This window comes from Stenella coeruleoalba (assembly GCF_951394435.1).
Source record: "Stenella coeruleoalba genome assembly, chromosome: 11".
In the NCBI taxonomy this organism is placed as follows: Eukaryota; Metazoa; Chordata; class Mammalia; order Artiodactyla; family Delphinidae; genus Stenella; species Stenella coeruleoalba.
The window spans coordinates 69,473,526-69,488,874 of record NC_137157.1 but is presented as its reverse complement, the minus strand read 5'-3'; the positions used below and the strand labels follow the sequence as shown (position 1 = coordinate 69,488,874).

General features: G+C 37.4%; 1 protein-coding gene across 9 annotated transcripts in view; it reads left to right on the top strand.

Annotated features, from left to right (window-relative positions):
• Positions 1 to 12,360, top strand: part of PPHLN1 (periphilin 1) — a 142,974-nt gene extending 130,614 nt beyond the window's left edge. For all 9 annotated transcript variants that reach the window (XM_079938491.1, XM_079938488.1, XM_079938486.1 and 6 more), the window contains one exon: positions 8,820 to 12,360. In XM_079938491.1, the coding sequence (XP_079794617.1) occupies positions 8,820 to 9,014 (195 nt within the window). In that variant the 3' untranslated portion in view covers positions 9,015 to 12,360. The remainder of the gene's footprint in view (positions 1 to 8,819) is intronic.
• Positions 12,361 to 15,349: the final 2,989 nt, after the last annotated feature.

Genomic DNA, 15,349 nt, shown 5'->3' with positions numbered 1-15,349 from the left:
GATCTTCCCAGACTGGGGCACGAACCCCTGTCCCCTGCATCGGCAGGTGGACTCTCAACCACTGTGCCACCAGGGAAGCCCTTAACCTCTTTATTGGAGTATAATTGCTTTACAATGGTGTGTTAGTTTCTGCTTTATAACAAAGTGAATCGGCTATACATATACATATATCCTCATATCTCCTCCCTCTTGTACCTCTCTCCCACCCTCCCTATCCCACCTCTCTAGGTGGTCACAAAGCACTGAGCTGATCTCCCTGTGCTATGTGACTGCTTCCCACTAGCTATTTATTTTACATTTGGTAGTGTATATATGTCCATGCCACTCTCTCACTTCGTCCCAGCTTACGCTTCCCCCTCCTCATGCCCTCAAGTCCATTCTCCACGTCTGCGTCTTTATTCCTGTCCTGCCGCTACGTTCTTCAGAACCTTTTTTTTTTAAAAATATATATTCTATATATATGTGTTAGCATATGGTAATTGTTTTTCTCTTTCTGACTTACTTCACTCTGTATGATAGACTCTAGGCCCATCCACCTCACTACAAATAACTCAGTTTTGTTTCTTTTTATGGCTGAGTAATATTCCATTGTATATATGTGCCACATCTTCTTTATCCATTCGTCTGTCGATGGACACTTAGGTTGCTTCCATGTCCTGGCTATTGTAAATAGTGATGCACTGAACATTGTGGTACATGACTCTTTTTGAATTATGGTTTTCTCAGAGTATATATGCCCAGTAGTGGGACTGCTGGGTCATATGGTAGCTCTATTTTTAGTTTTTTAAGGAACCTCCATACTGTTCTCCATAGTGGCTGTATCAATTTACATTCCCACCAACAGTGCAAGAGGATTCCCTTTTCTCCACACCCTCTCCAGCATTTATTGTTTGTGGATTTTTTGATGATGGCCATTCTGACTGGTGTGAGGTGATACCTGATTGTAGTTTTGATTTGCATTTCTCTAGTGATGTTGAGCATCCTTTCATGTGTTTGTTGGCAATCTGTATATCTTCTTTGGACAAATGTCTGTTTAGGTCTTCTGCACATTTTTGGATTGGGTTGTTTGTTTTTTTGATATTATCATATCCATATTGCTTCTTAATTACTCTGAATTAAGCCTCTTTCTTTAACACACCATGTGGCATTCATAGTTCTGGTTCTCAGGAACCCATTTCATTGATTCCTAATCATTATCTCCCTGATACATCAAAAGAATCCACTTCCTGCTTGTAGCTTTTTACTCATTTGCTAATTGTTAATGTATAAGTTGACATCTAAACTCCTTGAAAGAAAGCTCTTCATGACCTACTTTGAGGTTAACATGCTTTAACTATGCCAAGCCAGTTGAGTTTCCCCAAAATGCTATTTCCTTTTCCTCCTCCATGTATTCCTAGTGAGAACTCCTCATGTTTAATCAGCTCTTGAGATGGGAAATGTGGTCTTCACATTGATTTTTTTTTTTCAATGTGCATGTGATTACTGTCAGCAGAAAGCAAAGGGCTTGAGATAAAACTAAAACCAAAATAAAAGCATTAATGATAAAATTTTAACTGTAGTCTTTGATGTTAGAAATATAATTAGATGTTAAACATTAAAAAGAAGTTACAATATCATTTTCTAATACTCCCTTCTCTAGGCAAAGTCAGAAGAGTGTTTTTCCTCTTTCCGTCATCAGCATCACTATCTTTTAACATATATTAAATGCTTCCTACAGAGCAGGCACTATACTGAGTGCTGTTTGTTATCTCAGTCCTTACAACAGCGTAGTTAGGTCTGTAGATACTGAAACTAAGGTACAGAGGGTACCTAACGTTTCCCCTCTTTTTTTCATTTGTGTGATTCTTCTCAGTAGTCTGCCAAAGTGGCCTGTATCATTTTGCATTCCCACCAGCAACGAATGAGAGTTCCTATTGCTTGCATTCTCACCAGAAATTGGGGTTGTCATTGTTTCAGATTTTAACAATTCTAATAGGTGTGTAGTGGTATCTCATTTCATCACTGTTTTAATACTCAATACCCTTAATGACATATGATGTTGAACATGTTTTCATTTGCTTATTTGCTATGTAAATGTCTTTGTTGGTGAGGTGTCTGTTCAGATCTTTTGCCCATTTATTAAATTGAGCTTGTTTTTGAGTTTTAAGAATTCTTTGTATATTTTGGATACTAGTGCTTTGTCGGATATACGCTTTGCAAAGATTTTTCTCCTAGTGTTTAGCTTGTCTGTTTGTTCTCTTAACATTGTCTTTCCCAGAGGAGATGTTTTTAATTTTAATGAAATCCAATTTTTTTTTTTTCTTGGGACATGCTTTTGGTGTTGTCACCTAGATTTTTTCCTCTGTTATCTTCTAAAAGTATTATAGTTTTGTATTTTACATTTAGGTCTATGATCCATTCTGAGTTCATCTCTGTCTAGATTTTGCACATGGATGATCAATTCTTCCAGCACCATCTGTTGAAGACTGTTCTTTCTTCATTGAATTGCCTTTGCTCCTTTGTCAAAGATCAGTTGACTGTTCAACTGTATGAATGTATTTCTGGGCTATTTATTCTGTACAACTGATCTCTTTGTTCTTTTGAAAATACCATACAGTCTTGATTACTGTGGCTTTATAGTAAGTTGAGTGTCAGTTCTCTGACTTTGTTCTTTTTCTTCAGTATTATGTTGACTCTTCTGGGGTCTTTTACCTTTCCGTATAAACTTTAGAATCAGTTTGTCAATATCTACAAAATTACTTGCTGGAATTTTTGTTGTGACTATGTTGAATTTATAGATCAAGTTGGGAAGAACTAATTTCTTAACAATACTGAATTTTCTTATCCATAGACATGGACTATATCTCCATTTACAGACATACCTAGGAGATATTGCAGGTTCAGTTTCAGGCCACCTTAATAAAGAAAATATCACAATAAAGCAAGTCACATGAATTTTTTGGTTTCCCGATGCATATAAAAGTTATGTTTATACTATACTGTAGTCTGTTAAGGGTGTAATAGCAATATGTCTAAAAAAACAATATACATACCTTATTAAAAAAATACTTTATTGCAAAAAAATGCTAGCCTTCAGTGAGCCATAATCTTTTTGCTGGTGAAGCGTTTGAGGTATGGCATGAATTACCAAAATGTGACACAGAAACACAAAGTGAACAAATGCTGTTGGAAAATGGTGCCAATAGACTTGCTTGATGCAAGGTTGCCACAAATCTTCAATTTGTAAAAAAACACTGCAGGCACTGTAAAGTGCAATAAAGCAAAGTGCAATAAAATGAGGTATGCTGGTATTTATATCTTCTTTGATTTATTTCATCAGTGTTTTATAGTTTTTCTCATATAGATCCTGTATCTATTTTGTTAGATTTATACTATACTTAGTTTTTTTGGTGCTGTGTTTTGTTTTTAATTTCAAATTACATTTGTTCATTTCTATCATCTAGGGAAGCAGTTGACTTTTGTATATTAACCTCGTATCCTGCAACCTTACTCTAATCACTTATTAGTTCCACTAGTTTTTTGGTCAGTTTTGGGATTTTCTACACAGTCATGTCATCTGCAAACAAAGAGAGTTTTATTTCTCCCTTCATCATTGGTATACCTTTTCTTGTCTTACTGCATTATCTGTGTTCAGTATGGTGTTGAATAGGAGTTGTAAAAGGGGATATACTTGTCTTGTTTCCTGTCTTGGGAGGAAAGCATCTACTTTCTCACCATGATTTAGCAGTAGGGTTATTGTAGATATTTTTGTCAAGTTGAGGAAGTTCTCCTCTATTCCTGGTTTGCCAGAGACTTTTTGTTGTGAATGAATGTCGGATTTTTTTCAAATGCTTTTCTGTGTCTATTGATATGATCATGTGATTTTTCTTTTCTAGCACATTGATGTGATGGATGGCATTAACTGATTTTCAAATGTTGAACCAACCTTGCATACCTGCAGTAAATACCGCTTGATTGTGATGTATAATTCTTTTTATTGTATTTTAGATTTCAGAATTTTTTGGCATCTGTGTTCATGAGAGATACAGGTGTGTAATTTTTCTTCCTTGTAATGTCTTCGTCTGGTTTTGGTAATAAGGTGATGCTGACCTCATAGAACAGTAGGAAATGTTCCCTCTGCTTCTGTTTACTAGAAGTGATTGTGAAGAATTGGTATCATTTTTTCTTTAAATGTTTGGTAGAATTTACCAGTGAAACCACTTGGGCCTAGTACTTTCTGTTTTGGTATGTTATTAATTGTTAATTCAATTTCTTTCATAGATATAGGCCTATTTATATTATCTATTTTTCCTTGTTTGAGTTTTGCTAGACTGTATCTTTCAAGGAATTGGTTCATTTCATCTGATTTATCAAATCAGTGCACATAGAGTTGTCTTAATATTCCTTTATTATAAATGCCTGGGAGGTCAGTAGTAGTGACCCCTATTTCAATTTTGATATTAATAATTTGTGTCTTCTCTCTTTTTGTCTTGGTTAGCCTGGCTGGAGGTTTATCAATTTTATTCATCTTTTTAAAGAACCACCTTTTGGTTTTATTGATTTTCTAATTTTCTTTTCTCAATTTCATTGATTTCTGCTCAGATTTTTATTATTTTCTTCTACTTACTTTGCATTTAATTTGCTCTTTTTTTCCCTAGAATCCTAGCTTATTACATTGTTTATTTTATATCTTCTTTTCTTTTCTTTTTTTTTTTCGGGCGGTATGCGGGCCTCTCCCGCCATGGAGCACAGGCCCCAGACGCACAGGCCCAGCGGCCATGGCCCACGGGCCCAGCCGCTCCGTGGCACGCGGGACCCTCCCGGACTGGGGCACGAACCCGCGCTCCCCGCATGGGCAGGCGGACCCCCAACCACTGCGCCACCAGGGAAGCCCTATCTTCTTTTCTAACATACTCATTTAATGCTATAAACTTCTCTCTAAGCACTGCTTTTGCTGCATCTCACAAATTTTGGTAAGTTGTATTTTCATTTAGTTCAAAATATTTTAAAATTTCTGATGAGACTTCTTTGATCTGGGTGTTATTTAGAAGTATGTTGTTTAATCTCCAAGTATCTTGGGATTTTTCTAGCTCTCTTTCTTTTGATTTCTAACTTAATTCCACTGTGGTCTGAGAGTATACTTTGTATGATTTCTGTTCTTTTAAATTTGCTAAGGCGTGTTTTATGGCCTGGAATGTGGTGTATCTTGGTGCACGTTCCATGTGAGCTTAAGAAGAATGTGTAAAGTCCAAGAGTGTGTCTGCAAGGGCCGTACTTACTCTGGAGGCTCTAGGGGAGAATCTCTTTGCTGGCCTTTTTCAGTTTCTGGAGGCTGTGTGTACTCTTTGGCTGGTAGCTCCCTCCTCCATCTTTAAAGGTCATCACTCAACCTCTATTTCTGTGATCACATTTCCTCTCTTTTTCTGCGTTTCTTTTTAAGGACTTTTGTGATTATATTTTATTCACCTGGATAATCCAGGCTAATCTCCCTTTCTCAAATCCTTGACATAAACGTATCTGCAAAGTCTCTTGTACCGTGTAAGGTAACATATTCCTAGGTTCCAAGCATTAGGATATGGACATCTTGGGGATGGGGTGGGGATGGAGAACATTATTCAGCCCACCACAGTAGTAGAGTCAGGATTTGAACTCAGTTTTTCTAGCTTCCCCGTCACCTTCCACATCTAGTTATCTCCTTTGTGCTGTGTTTTACTTGTCTGTGTTTACCTTTCCCGTTAGGATGTGACTCTCCTGAAATAGGACACATAGGATTTGAACCAAATTAGTTCAGATAAAGGAAATTATATGGAATGTTGAGGTATCAACAATAGAGAAAAATCATTGTTTTTGATTCCTCAGTCTTTTAAGGCTGTGTGCATGTCTGACTTTTGCAGTTTATCCATGTACCTCCTAATATTAATATAAATTATAAATTAAATATTAAGATAAGTATATGCATATTTACCTAAATTTAAGTAGCTTCCTGTGGCTAATGGCTCTGTTCTATCATTCCACCGAACTACTCTTATGGAGCTGTAATATATATGCTAAAGATGGTTTGTCTGAAATGAAAATTCTAACAACTCATTTTGCCTATTTTGTTTTCTTTTTTTGTGGGAACAGAGGTAAGGTCTACAATGATATATACATTTTAGAGGAATTTTATGTCATTATAAGTATGTATAAGTATGTAGTTTGTTTTGCCAGACATTCTTCTTTCAGTCACTAGACAGCATAATTAATAGTAAAAAGCCTTGGTAGTTTATTTTATCATATCCCTTTATTCCTAGAAGCACTTTATGAGAATTCAACTATTAACACAGACTACTATAATAAGGGACTGTGTGAAAGCACATTTGGATAGTGTTTTCATTATGCTGGCAAACTTAACTATGTTTCTATGCAGTGTATGTGAGCCCCACCCAAACTTTAACATGTTTCCCATTTTGATGAGGTCCAATCAAGGGAAAATGCAACAACAAAAAATCTTCCTGTGTGGCCTGTAGATATCAGATCTGAAGATTATTAATGCATTTCCAGCTTGGGACCATAAGCAAACAAACTCTTCCACAGATAACTACACCCTTCCTGTTTGGGATTGAGTTTACTGTGGAACAGATTTCGGAAATATGTTTCTGACCGTTGTGAATTTTATTTATAAAAGTTTGGAGGGTGAGGTTCTTCCTTTAACAAAAAACTGATTATTTCCTGTCTAATGCCCAACCATTGCATTTTAAGCAGTGTTTTTAGAAAATCTACCCTGTAGTAGAGAATTACATTGCTTTGGGCAGTTCTAGTTGTTCTTGTCAACTAATGTACAAAAATTTGTCTATTTCAGTGAATAATTCAAAAAGGATTTACAATTAAAAAATAAAACAGAACCTTTAAATGCTTGTATTATCTTGTCTCCAGAGTGACAGTAGTTTGCAGTTTAAATGTATGAACACATTTTAATATGGTTTTACTTTTGATATGCAAATCTGTAGTACATTTATGTTCTGTAAATATGCTAAACAAAGAGTTACCGTTTAGGTAAAACAGCAGATTTACATTAAAGAATTTGCAGGTTAATTCACAGTGTAACCTTATCCTCATCTAGTTACATCTGCTATAAAGAAGCCTATAAAATTTAGGCCACCCACAAAGTGGTCTTCTGAGGCCTGTGGTTGGTGTTAGAATGCTGTTATTATGTGGCTTGACTGGTTTGGTAAGGAATTTACCTTCCCCCATGGGGACTGCATTGGCTTCATTAGGTTAGGTACTCTGTGTTTGTTAGGCCAGTTCCTGTGCTCTATTGCCTTGACAGCCTATGTAATATCATGTGAGTGGTATACTGTTTCCTAAGTTGGTTTATTAGAGTAGTTAGTAATATCAATTCTGGGTCATGTAAACCTTAAGATAAACTGGAATAAATGTTTGGTTTAAATAGTTGGATTAAACTTAATGGCTATTAGTAAATTTCATCACTATTTAGAAAAAGGGGTGTGTGTGTGTGTGTGTGTGTGTGTGTGTGTGTGTGTGTGTTTGTGCTGAGATGGAGAAGGCAGCTGAGGGTTTTATATATTTTAATTTCTAGGTCATTTGAAAAACTTATTCTTTTTAATTTGGGGCTTGTGAATAGTTTTCAAGAGCAAAGAAGTGAATTTATTATAATTTAGCAACCTAGTACTGATAGTCAAAAATAAATATTCTTCTTTAAATAGCTATTTTAAAGGATAAAAACAATCTTGCAGACATTTAAAAAATATTAGCAGCAACCACCACAACTAGCAGTGATCATTTGAGGAATGAAAACTATCATAAGCAAAGCAGTGTCTCAAATTACTTCTTTCTAAGGTTTTAAAAAATGAATAAAATCCTTTTTCAGAGAATAAACATGTTATGTTGATTGTTTTTGTTAAATTTGGAAAAGTTAAAATTAATGTGACAGTTCTTTTAAATCAGACAATTTGTATTTCACTTAATTTTCATGAAGACTTAACTGTAATATTTCTTTAAATACATGAATTGCAGAGTATGAAAAATAGCATAGAAATCTAAAGTGCATTTTGTGACTGTAAACTGAAGAAATAACATTTAGTCTGGAGAAAATTTAGCAATTTTTGGACAGGAAATAATACCTAATTGCCATTGATAAAAATTATATATACATATTGAAGTAAAATAGTATAATGTATACATTGAGGTGGAAAAAATATATACATATATACACATGTATACATGTGTGTATCTATATATACATATATGTGTACACACATGCACGCATGAACATGTACGTGTATAACATACTGTTTTGATCTTAACTCTGCCTTGGTGATTTTAATTATGGTTAAATATTTATAACTTGAAAAGCTTTTTTCAAATAAATACTTTCAGCCTCCTTATAGTTGTTTTTTGTATACTAAACAATTTTAAATTTGTCATCTGGTCATGATTCAAACAAATAATCTGAAGTTAGGGGCTTGGTAACTTACTTCTTCCAAACAAGTAAAGAATAAAGCCATCAACGTGCCTTACCTAGCTGGCATTTGTTTTCAGTTCTTCTTGTTCCTAGTCTGATGTCCTGTTAGTAGACTGCCTTATGCTTGACAAATGCCATGCCAGATTTCCATAGTCAGTGATGTGGTGTATCAGTGCTTTTCTACTCATTCAACTTGTCAGCAAATCTCAGAGACAGAGGTTTAAATGGCCTTTGGCAGTAGTGTATACTCAGAGCCAAGAGAGGTTCAGCAGTATTGTGTCTCCCTTTTAGATTTTTAGCACCATAGTTCTGCCAGCTGAATCAGCTCAATGTTTGGCTAATTATTCTTAGCTAACCACAATGTATTTCATCTTTCTAGGTTTACCGACAAGACTGTGAAACTTTTGGGATGGTTGTGAAAATGCTGATTGAAAAAGATCCTTCATTAGAAAAGTCTATACAGTTTGCATTGAGACAGAATTTACATGAAATAGGTGAGCGGTGTGTTGAAGAACTCAAGCATTTTATTGCAGAGTATGATACCTCTAGTCAAGATTTTGGAGAGCCTTTTTAGATTACCTGCTCAGGCAAAAAAAAAGTTTCTAGATTTTTCCCCCCCTGGATTGTGTAAATCCTTAATATATGGAATTTTTGTGATGAAGAGAAATACTTTATGATAGTGACCGTATTTCCAATATCAAATAAACATCTAAAATAGTCTAAGATATTTTAATTAGAATTTTTTTTATCTACATGTAGAGCTTCCTAATCCATACTTATCTTTTTTTCCCTCCTAAAGTGATGGGTCAGTTAATTTTTCAAGCTTTCTTGAAAATGCAGTCCTGGAGAGCAACTTTCTGCACTTACTCATGTCCTGTAGTCTTCCTTAGTTATGCGATCATTTGTTTGGTCACACTAGTGTAATGTATAGGTTAGAGACCATTCCACTTAAACATTTATAGTCTTTTTGCATTTCATAGTCAGTGACACCATGTGAAGATGTTAGAATCCTGAGGCGATTTTATTGACTTGTTGCTTGCTTATCTTAGGCTTTGTAACTTTTAATATGTTTAAGTATATTACCCAAGTAAACTGAATACTTTGTTATCTTAGAGAATATTTGCTTTGAGGATAATTCTCATTGTGATAAAACAGAGCACTTAAATCTCTAAAAGTCACCCCATAATAAAATCCTGTTTTCCAAGTAAATAAACTCAGTGTCTTCTATTAAAATGGTCCTGAAACTCCTGACTAGTCTCACTGATGTGTGAGTTTTAAACAATATCATATATAAGACTAAGAGAAGGGGCAGTTCAAGATGAAAGATGAGGCCTATTTTAAAGTTGAGATTTCTTTAAAACTTTCTAACCAGAAGAGAAAAATTTACAATATGGGGGAGTAGTGGAGTTTCATTTTTTCCATAGGCCCATATTCCCCATCTCAAGAAAGAAGGTGATTGATGACATATCCATAATTAAGCCATTTACGGATTATGCCTTTGTTAATCTCGGTTTGTAGTCTAACAGATTGTTCTGCTGCCCTTTTTAGGGATGCATAGCCCTCTAAAAGTGTTCTTGAACGAAACAAAGCAGAGTAGGCTGTAAGCCTAGCACAACTACCCTTCACCAAGCAGCCTATGTAAACAGTCCTTCATGAGCGAGCCATCCAAATCACGGGTTAGTTAAGAATCTAACTGGGACAATTAGGATATTCCACTCATTTCCTGATCACTTCCAGCTGCCCAATGGCATTTAGCCAAAATATGTAATTTCATGGCATGTGTTCGGAAACCTTTAAAAATGTTTGTTATTGCTACCCAATTTCATTATCCTCCCATCCTCTTTCCATTTCCACTCTCTTCTCACTTGAATTCTGGCATTATTTTTAGTGGCCTCTATTGATTATATCCAGAGAGCTACCCCAGAGTAGATAAAAATTATATTAAAAGTGAAAACAACAGTGTAAATAATTGTAGTGGATCCTGTAATGTGTGCCTCAAAATATGTATTATGCCATTCCACAAATTAAAAAACTAATTGAAGGCAACAATTATTAAGTTTCCTATATGAGACCACCTTGAATTTAGATATTGTACATAAGCCAGAACTAAACCCTGCGTATCATCTTTGCTATTCTTCCCTAATGTGAACAGTGGTTTTATCTGTTATCCACATTAGAAAGACTAAGAAAGTAGTCTTGTTTCTCTCTTGCGCCAATGTTTTTCTTCTTAAATATTCTAATTCCAGGATTCATTTCCTTAAGTCAATATGTCACAAGTTTAAAAATAAAACTTGAGACTCAACTACCTTGAGGCAAAGGAGTTGTTCACTTTGTTGAAATTCATTAAACTAGAGACGTTTTACTCACAGATGCATTTAAATATAGGTTCAACAGATAATTCCTTTTCCCCTTTCCCCAAATTACATTCAACATTTAAAGCTATTTATAGCTTGCCATCAGCATTATTCTGGTAGGCTTGTCAGTGTTAAATCTGTTTTATTTTTAAAGCTTTTTAAAGTCTTATTTTAAGATAGATGAATTCAGATAGTGCCAGAGTATGTATGTTGCAAAATGTTCTTGATTAAAGAAATTTGTTTGTAAATGATCCATTGTTTTTGAGTATGCCCAATTCCTGTGATAAAGGTTTCACTGTCTTACCATTAAGCCTTGATGATCAACAGGGGAAGAGCAGATATTGTGAAGCTTTTTGTGAATTTTAAAAGTGCAAAATAAAGCAACTGGGTTTAAATAATTAGATTGTCTTTTTTTTTTTTTTTTTTTTCTTAACAGGCTTAGAGTGTTTTGCTTAAATGTAGATTTTTATTACTGTCTACAGAAAGATTGCTCCTGACTCAGCAGCAGGATGGAGGAAGTTTGAGAAGCTATTAACTTTGGTGACTTGGGGAGTCTCCATATCTGAGAAAGCAGTTAAGCGAGATAAGATTGAGTGTACAGTAGTGCTCAATAATTGTGTAATTAGGACTCTGAGTTTCAGAGAATTACAGAATTAAAATCCTTTGTCTTTATAGTAACCTCTGGCGGACAGGAACCACATTGTCTCTGTGACCCCAGTTCCTAGCACAGTTTGGAACGTTGTAGGTCCTCCTAGTTTTTGATGCTTCACAAAGGAAGTGGCATTTGATCCCCCGGGTCTTGGAGAAATAGGACTTATTCAGGGAGAGAAGGAAAAGTATTAGAAGTTCAGGTTGGGGAAGACAATAGGGGACGAATGTAGGAAAAGGTAGGTTGAGAGCAGAATATGAAGGACTTTGAATCCGAAATCTCCTACTTAAGAATAATAAGATTTTAAAATAATTACCTTTGTATTTATTCTTGCCAAAAATGTTGATTTCTCACAGCGCCCCAGCCCTGAGCCAATTCACAGACCCAGAACCTCATGAAGGAAAGGGAGGGCAGATCCCCTTAAGAAAGGACTGTGCTACAATGCCAAAATATTGTATAGTGGTTTCAGCTTCATTTCACACTTTTTCCCACGAGGGATCCTAAACTCCTAGGAAAACACTGACAGTTTTTTGGCAACAACTTTGGAGATGGTGATCTGGTCATCCCTGAAATATTCATGGTGGACAATATTCAGTGTTTTGGGCAGCCAGCCACCCAAGCGGCATAATGTCTGTCACACTGCTCAGGCTGGCACCGGCACCTCCAGTGAGTAATGGCCACATTCTGCTTGTTAGACCAAGGTTTGTGGGTTAGCATCTCCTTCTTGCCAGTTCTCTTGAGAGCACTGATGGTACCCAATTCAGTGAAAAAGAAAAAAGTGGTGGGGCGGGGGCAGCTAGTAAAACTAAGGTATAGTTAGCAGAATCTAGTCTTCCCTTTTTCCGTGGTAATGGAATTGAAATTGAGTCACATGACAGCCTAATTAGGACTATATTTGCTGTGTCCTTCTTGTCACAGTTGTGATCAGGTGACCACTGATTTTTTTTTGAGTGGAAGTGCTGCTACTTCTGGGCTGGGACCCTTAGGACAGTGGATGTACCTCCTTCATGCTCTCTCTTATCCCTTCCCTAAAGTAATAGGAATAGCAACCCAGCCTTGAATTGTTGCAGAGCCACAAGATAGAAGGTGCCTGGATCCCTGTGTGACCATATGGAGTGCTGAACTGTTATGTGAAAGAGGAATCAATGTCTTTACGGTTTAAGCCATATTATTGGTTTCTGGTTAGCAGCTCACCTTTTGCTCAAACTAATACAAATGATATCTGAGGGTTAGCTTCACTGAAGTTGGCTTTCAGCAGGCTGCACCAGTCCTGCATTTCCGTTGTACGATAATAATTGATCTTGAAGTAATGGGGACTGATTATATAAAAGGCTTTGCTAGTCTCCTGAGTCTATTTCAAGTTGTGTTTAGGATGTCACTTGATGACAAATATTTTTAAGGCTGCGTGCACATTTGTATAGCAGTAGAGACAGCCTGCTTTTTATAGCATGTTGTTTTTTGAGCTCTGCTCCCATAGATTAATGGTGTTCTAATGTTAGACCATTATTATTGAAATTGTGTAAGGTTTTTGGGGGGGGGTTGTGTTTTAGTTTTTATTGAGGTAACATTTGTTTATATGTTTCATGTGTACAACCTTGTATTTCTACTTCTGTATACTCTACAGTGTGCTCATCACCAAAAATTTAATTTCCATCCGTCACCATACAGTTGATCCTCTTTAGCCATTTCACCCTCCCTCCCACCCCTACCCCTCTGGTAACCACTGCTCTGTTCTCTGTATCTACATGTTTGTTTTTGTTTGGTTTGCTCATTTGTTTTGTTTTTTACATTTCACATGAGTGAAATCATATGGTATTTGTCTTTTTCCATTTGACTTATTCACTTAGCATGATACCCTCAAGGTTTATCCATGTTGCTGCAAATGGCAAGATATTCTTTTTTATGGTTGAGTAGTAGCCCATTGTATATATGTACCACATCTTTATCCATTCATCAGATGGGCTTCTAGGTGGTTTTCATATCTTGGCTATTGTGAACATAGGCGTGCATGTATCTTTTTAAATTACTGTTTTCATATTCATTGGATAAATACCAAAAGTGGGATAGTTGGATCATACGATAGTTCTAAATTATTCTGAGGAATCTCCATACAGTTTTCCGTAGTGGCTGCACCAATTTATATTCCCACCAACAGTGTATGAGAGTTCCTTTTTCTCCACGTCTTCACCAACACTTGTTTAAAATTGTGTAAGGTTTTAAATCTTTTTCCCATTTGTGTGTGTATGTGAGAGAGAGAAAAGGTTGAAGTTTATTGAAATATAAACATTCGAGGACAAGTAAGATAGAAAATAACCACAACATATACAGACGCTTGCTGCAAGAGGACATCTGAGGTCTCTATCCACCACCTGAGCTGCCCATGTGCTGTCCTGGTTCTCCTGGTTAGAACATGTATGAGATGGGGAGAGGCGAGGACAGAGTAGGCCTGGCTGACTGGCACATGGCCTTCAGGACTGCACCATCCAGGAAAGCTCCTCCTGCCTCAGGGCCCTGTTCTGGGACTCCTGCCGGTGCCCCCACTCAGGCTTTCTGGCTGAGACCCTGCTGTCCCTGTTGTCCTTGAGGGCAGCGAGGGTTCACTGAGAGGGTAAGCCTGGGCAAGCTGCCCAGGGAGAGGGAGAGGACCCGGTGACAAGACATGGTATGCTGTCCCTGCATCCTTCGAGTGGGAAGAGGCCATCCTTCATAACCAAACCCCTGAGAAAGACAGACGGACCAAACGTCTGCGATGCCTTCAAGCGGGCCCAGCACCAGCCGACTGGTGTGCCCACACCCTACGCTTGCCTGAGGCTTCTGAGGCCAGAAAGGGGGTCAGCCCCCAGCAGATGGGGCTGTGTGTGTGTGAGAGAGAGAGTGTGGAGGGCTCAGGGAGGGGAGAGAGAAGCTACAGCCCAGCAGAACTGCAGCTCAGCAGGCTGAGGTATGTTTCGTGCTCAAGCGTTCGTGTTCCCTTTCCTTCACTGGCCAGGACTGAACCTTAGCCATGATGTGGGCTTGGCCAGTGTGGCTTTCCACCATCCCAGTGGGTGGAGTTCTGCTGAACCCTGTGGGGCTTACTCAACTGAGAGGCGAGTCTTGTGTGAAAATCACCTTTCCAACACAAGAGCAACCTGGTCCACCCCAGCGGCCAAGAGGAGAGGCACTGCTTTCTCAACATCTCATCTTCTGGGGCAGCTCAACCTCTGCTGCAAAGGCCACGGCCTCCCTGTCCTGAGGTGGGAATGTTGAGTGAAGGAGATACGCCCTCCAAGCGGGGGGAGGGGCCTGGGACTAGTCCCGCCTTGTAGGAATTTCCCATTTTTAAAAACTTTGTGTTCTGTTACTTCTGTATAGACTCTAATGTACCATATCGGATGTAGCTTACAGTACATTTCAGGTTTAAGATACTAAGTGTAGGATTCAGAGAGGAACACCATGTTTTTCATTTGTTTCGTTATCTGAACAAGGTTAGAATGACCACACTAGTGTTCTTTAGATTCACACACACTTTCACATGTTATAAGCCAATAGGGATTTTTTTCTCACTTTACTGTTAAGGGCAGAAGGTATAAGTCATCTAAGGTCATATAGCAGGAAGGGGCAGAGGCAAGGTTTTACCCAAATCTTTCAACGCTACACTCAGTGTTCTTGGAAGAAGTGGAAGTTCGGTGGTCACTCAGAACTAGGTTCCAATCCTGACTCCAGGACACGCTAGCTATTGGTATGTACAGTTAAAGTATGATATGATTGTAATGGGCAATATATAAAAGTAACTTTACAAAAAAGTTTCGATAACTTTCAAATCCTAGCTCAGTAGGTTTTTCCTGGTTTTCACCTGTCAGTTCCCATGACCTGTGCTTTGGAGTTAGTTAGTTTAGAATACACCTTTGAGGCTCCTAAGAGGCG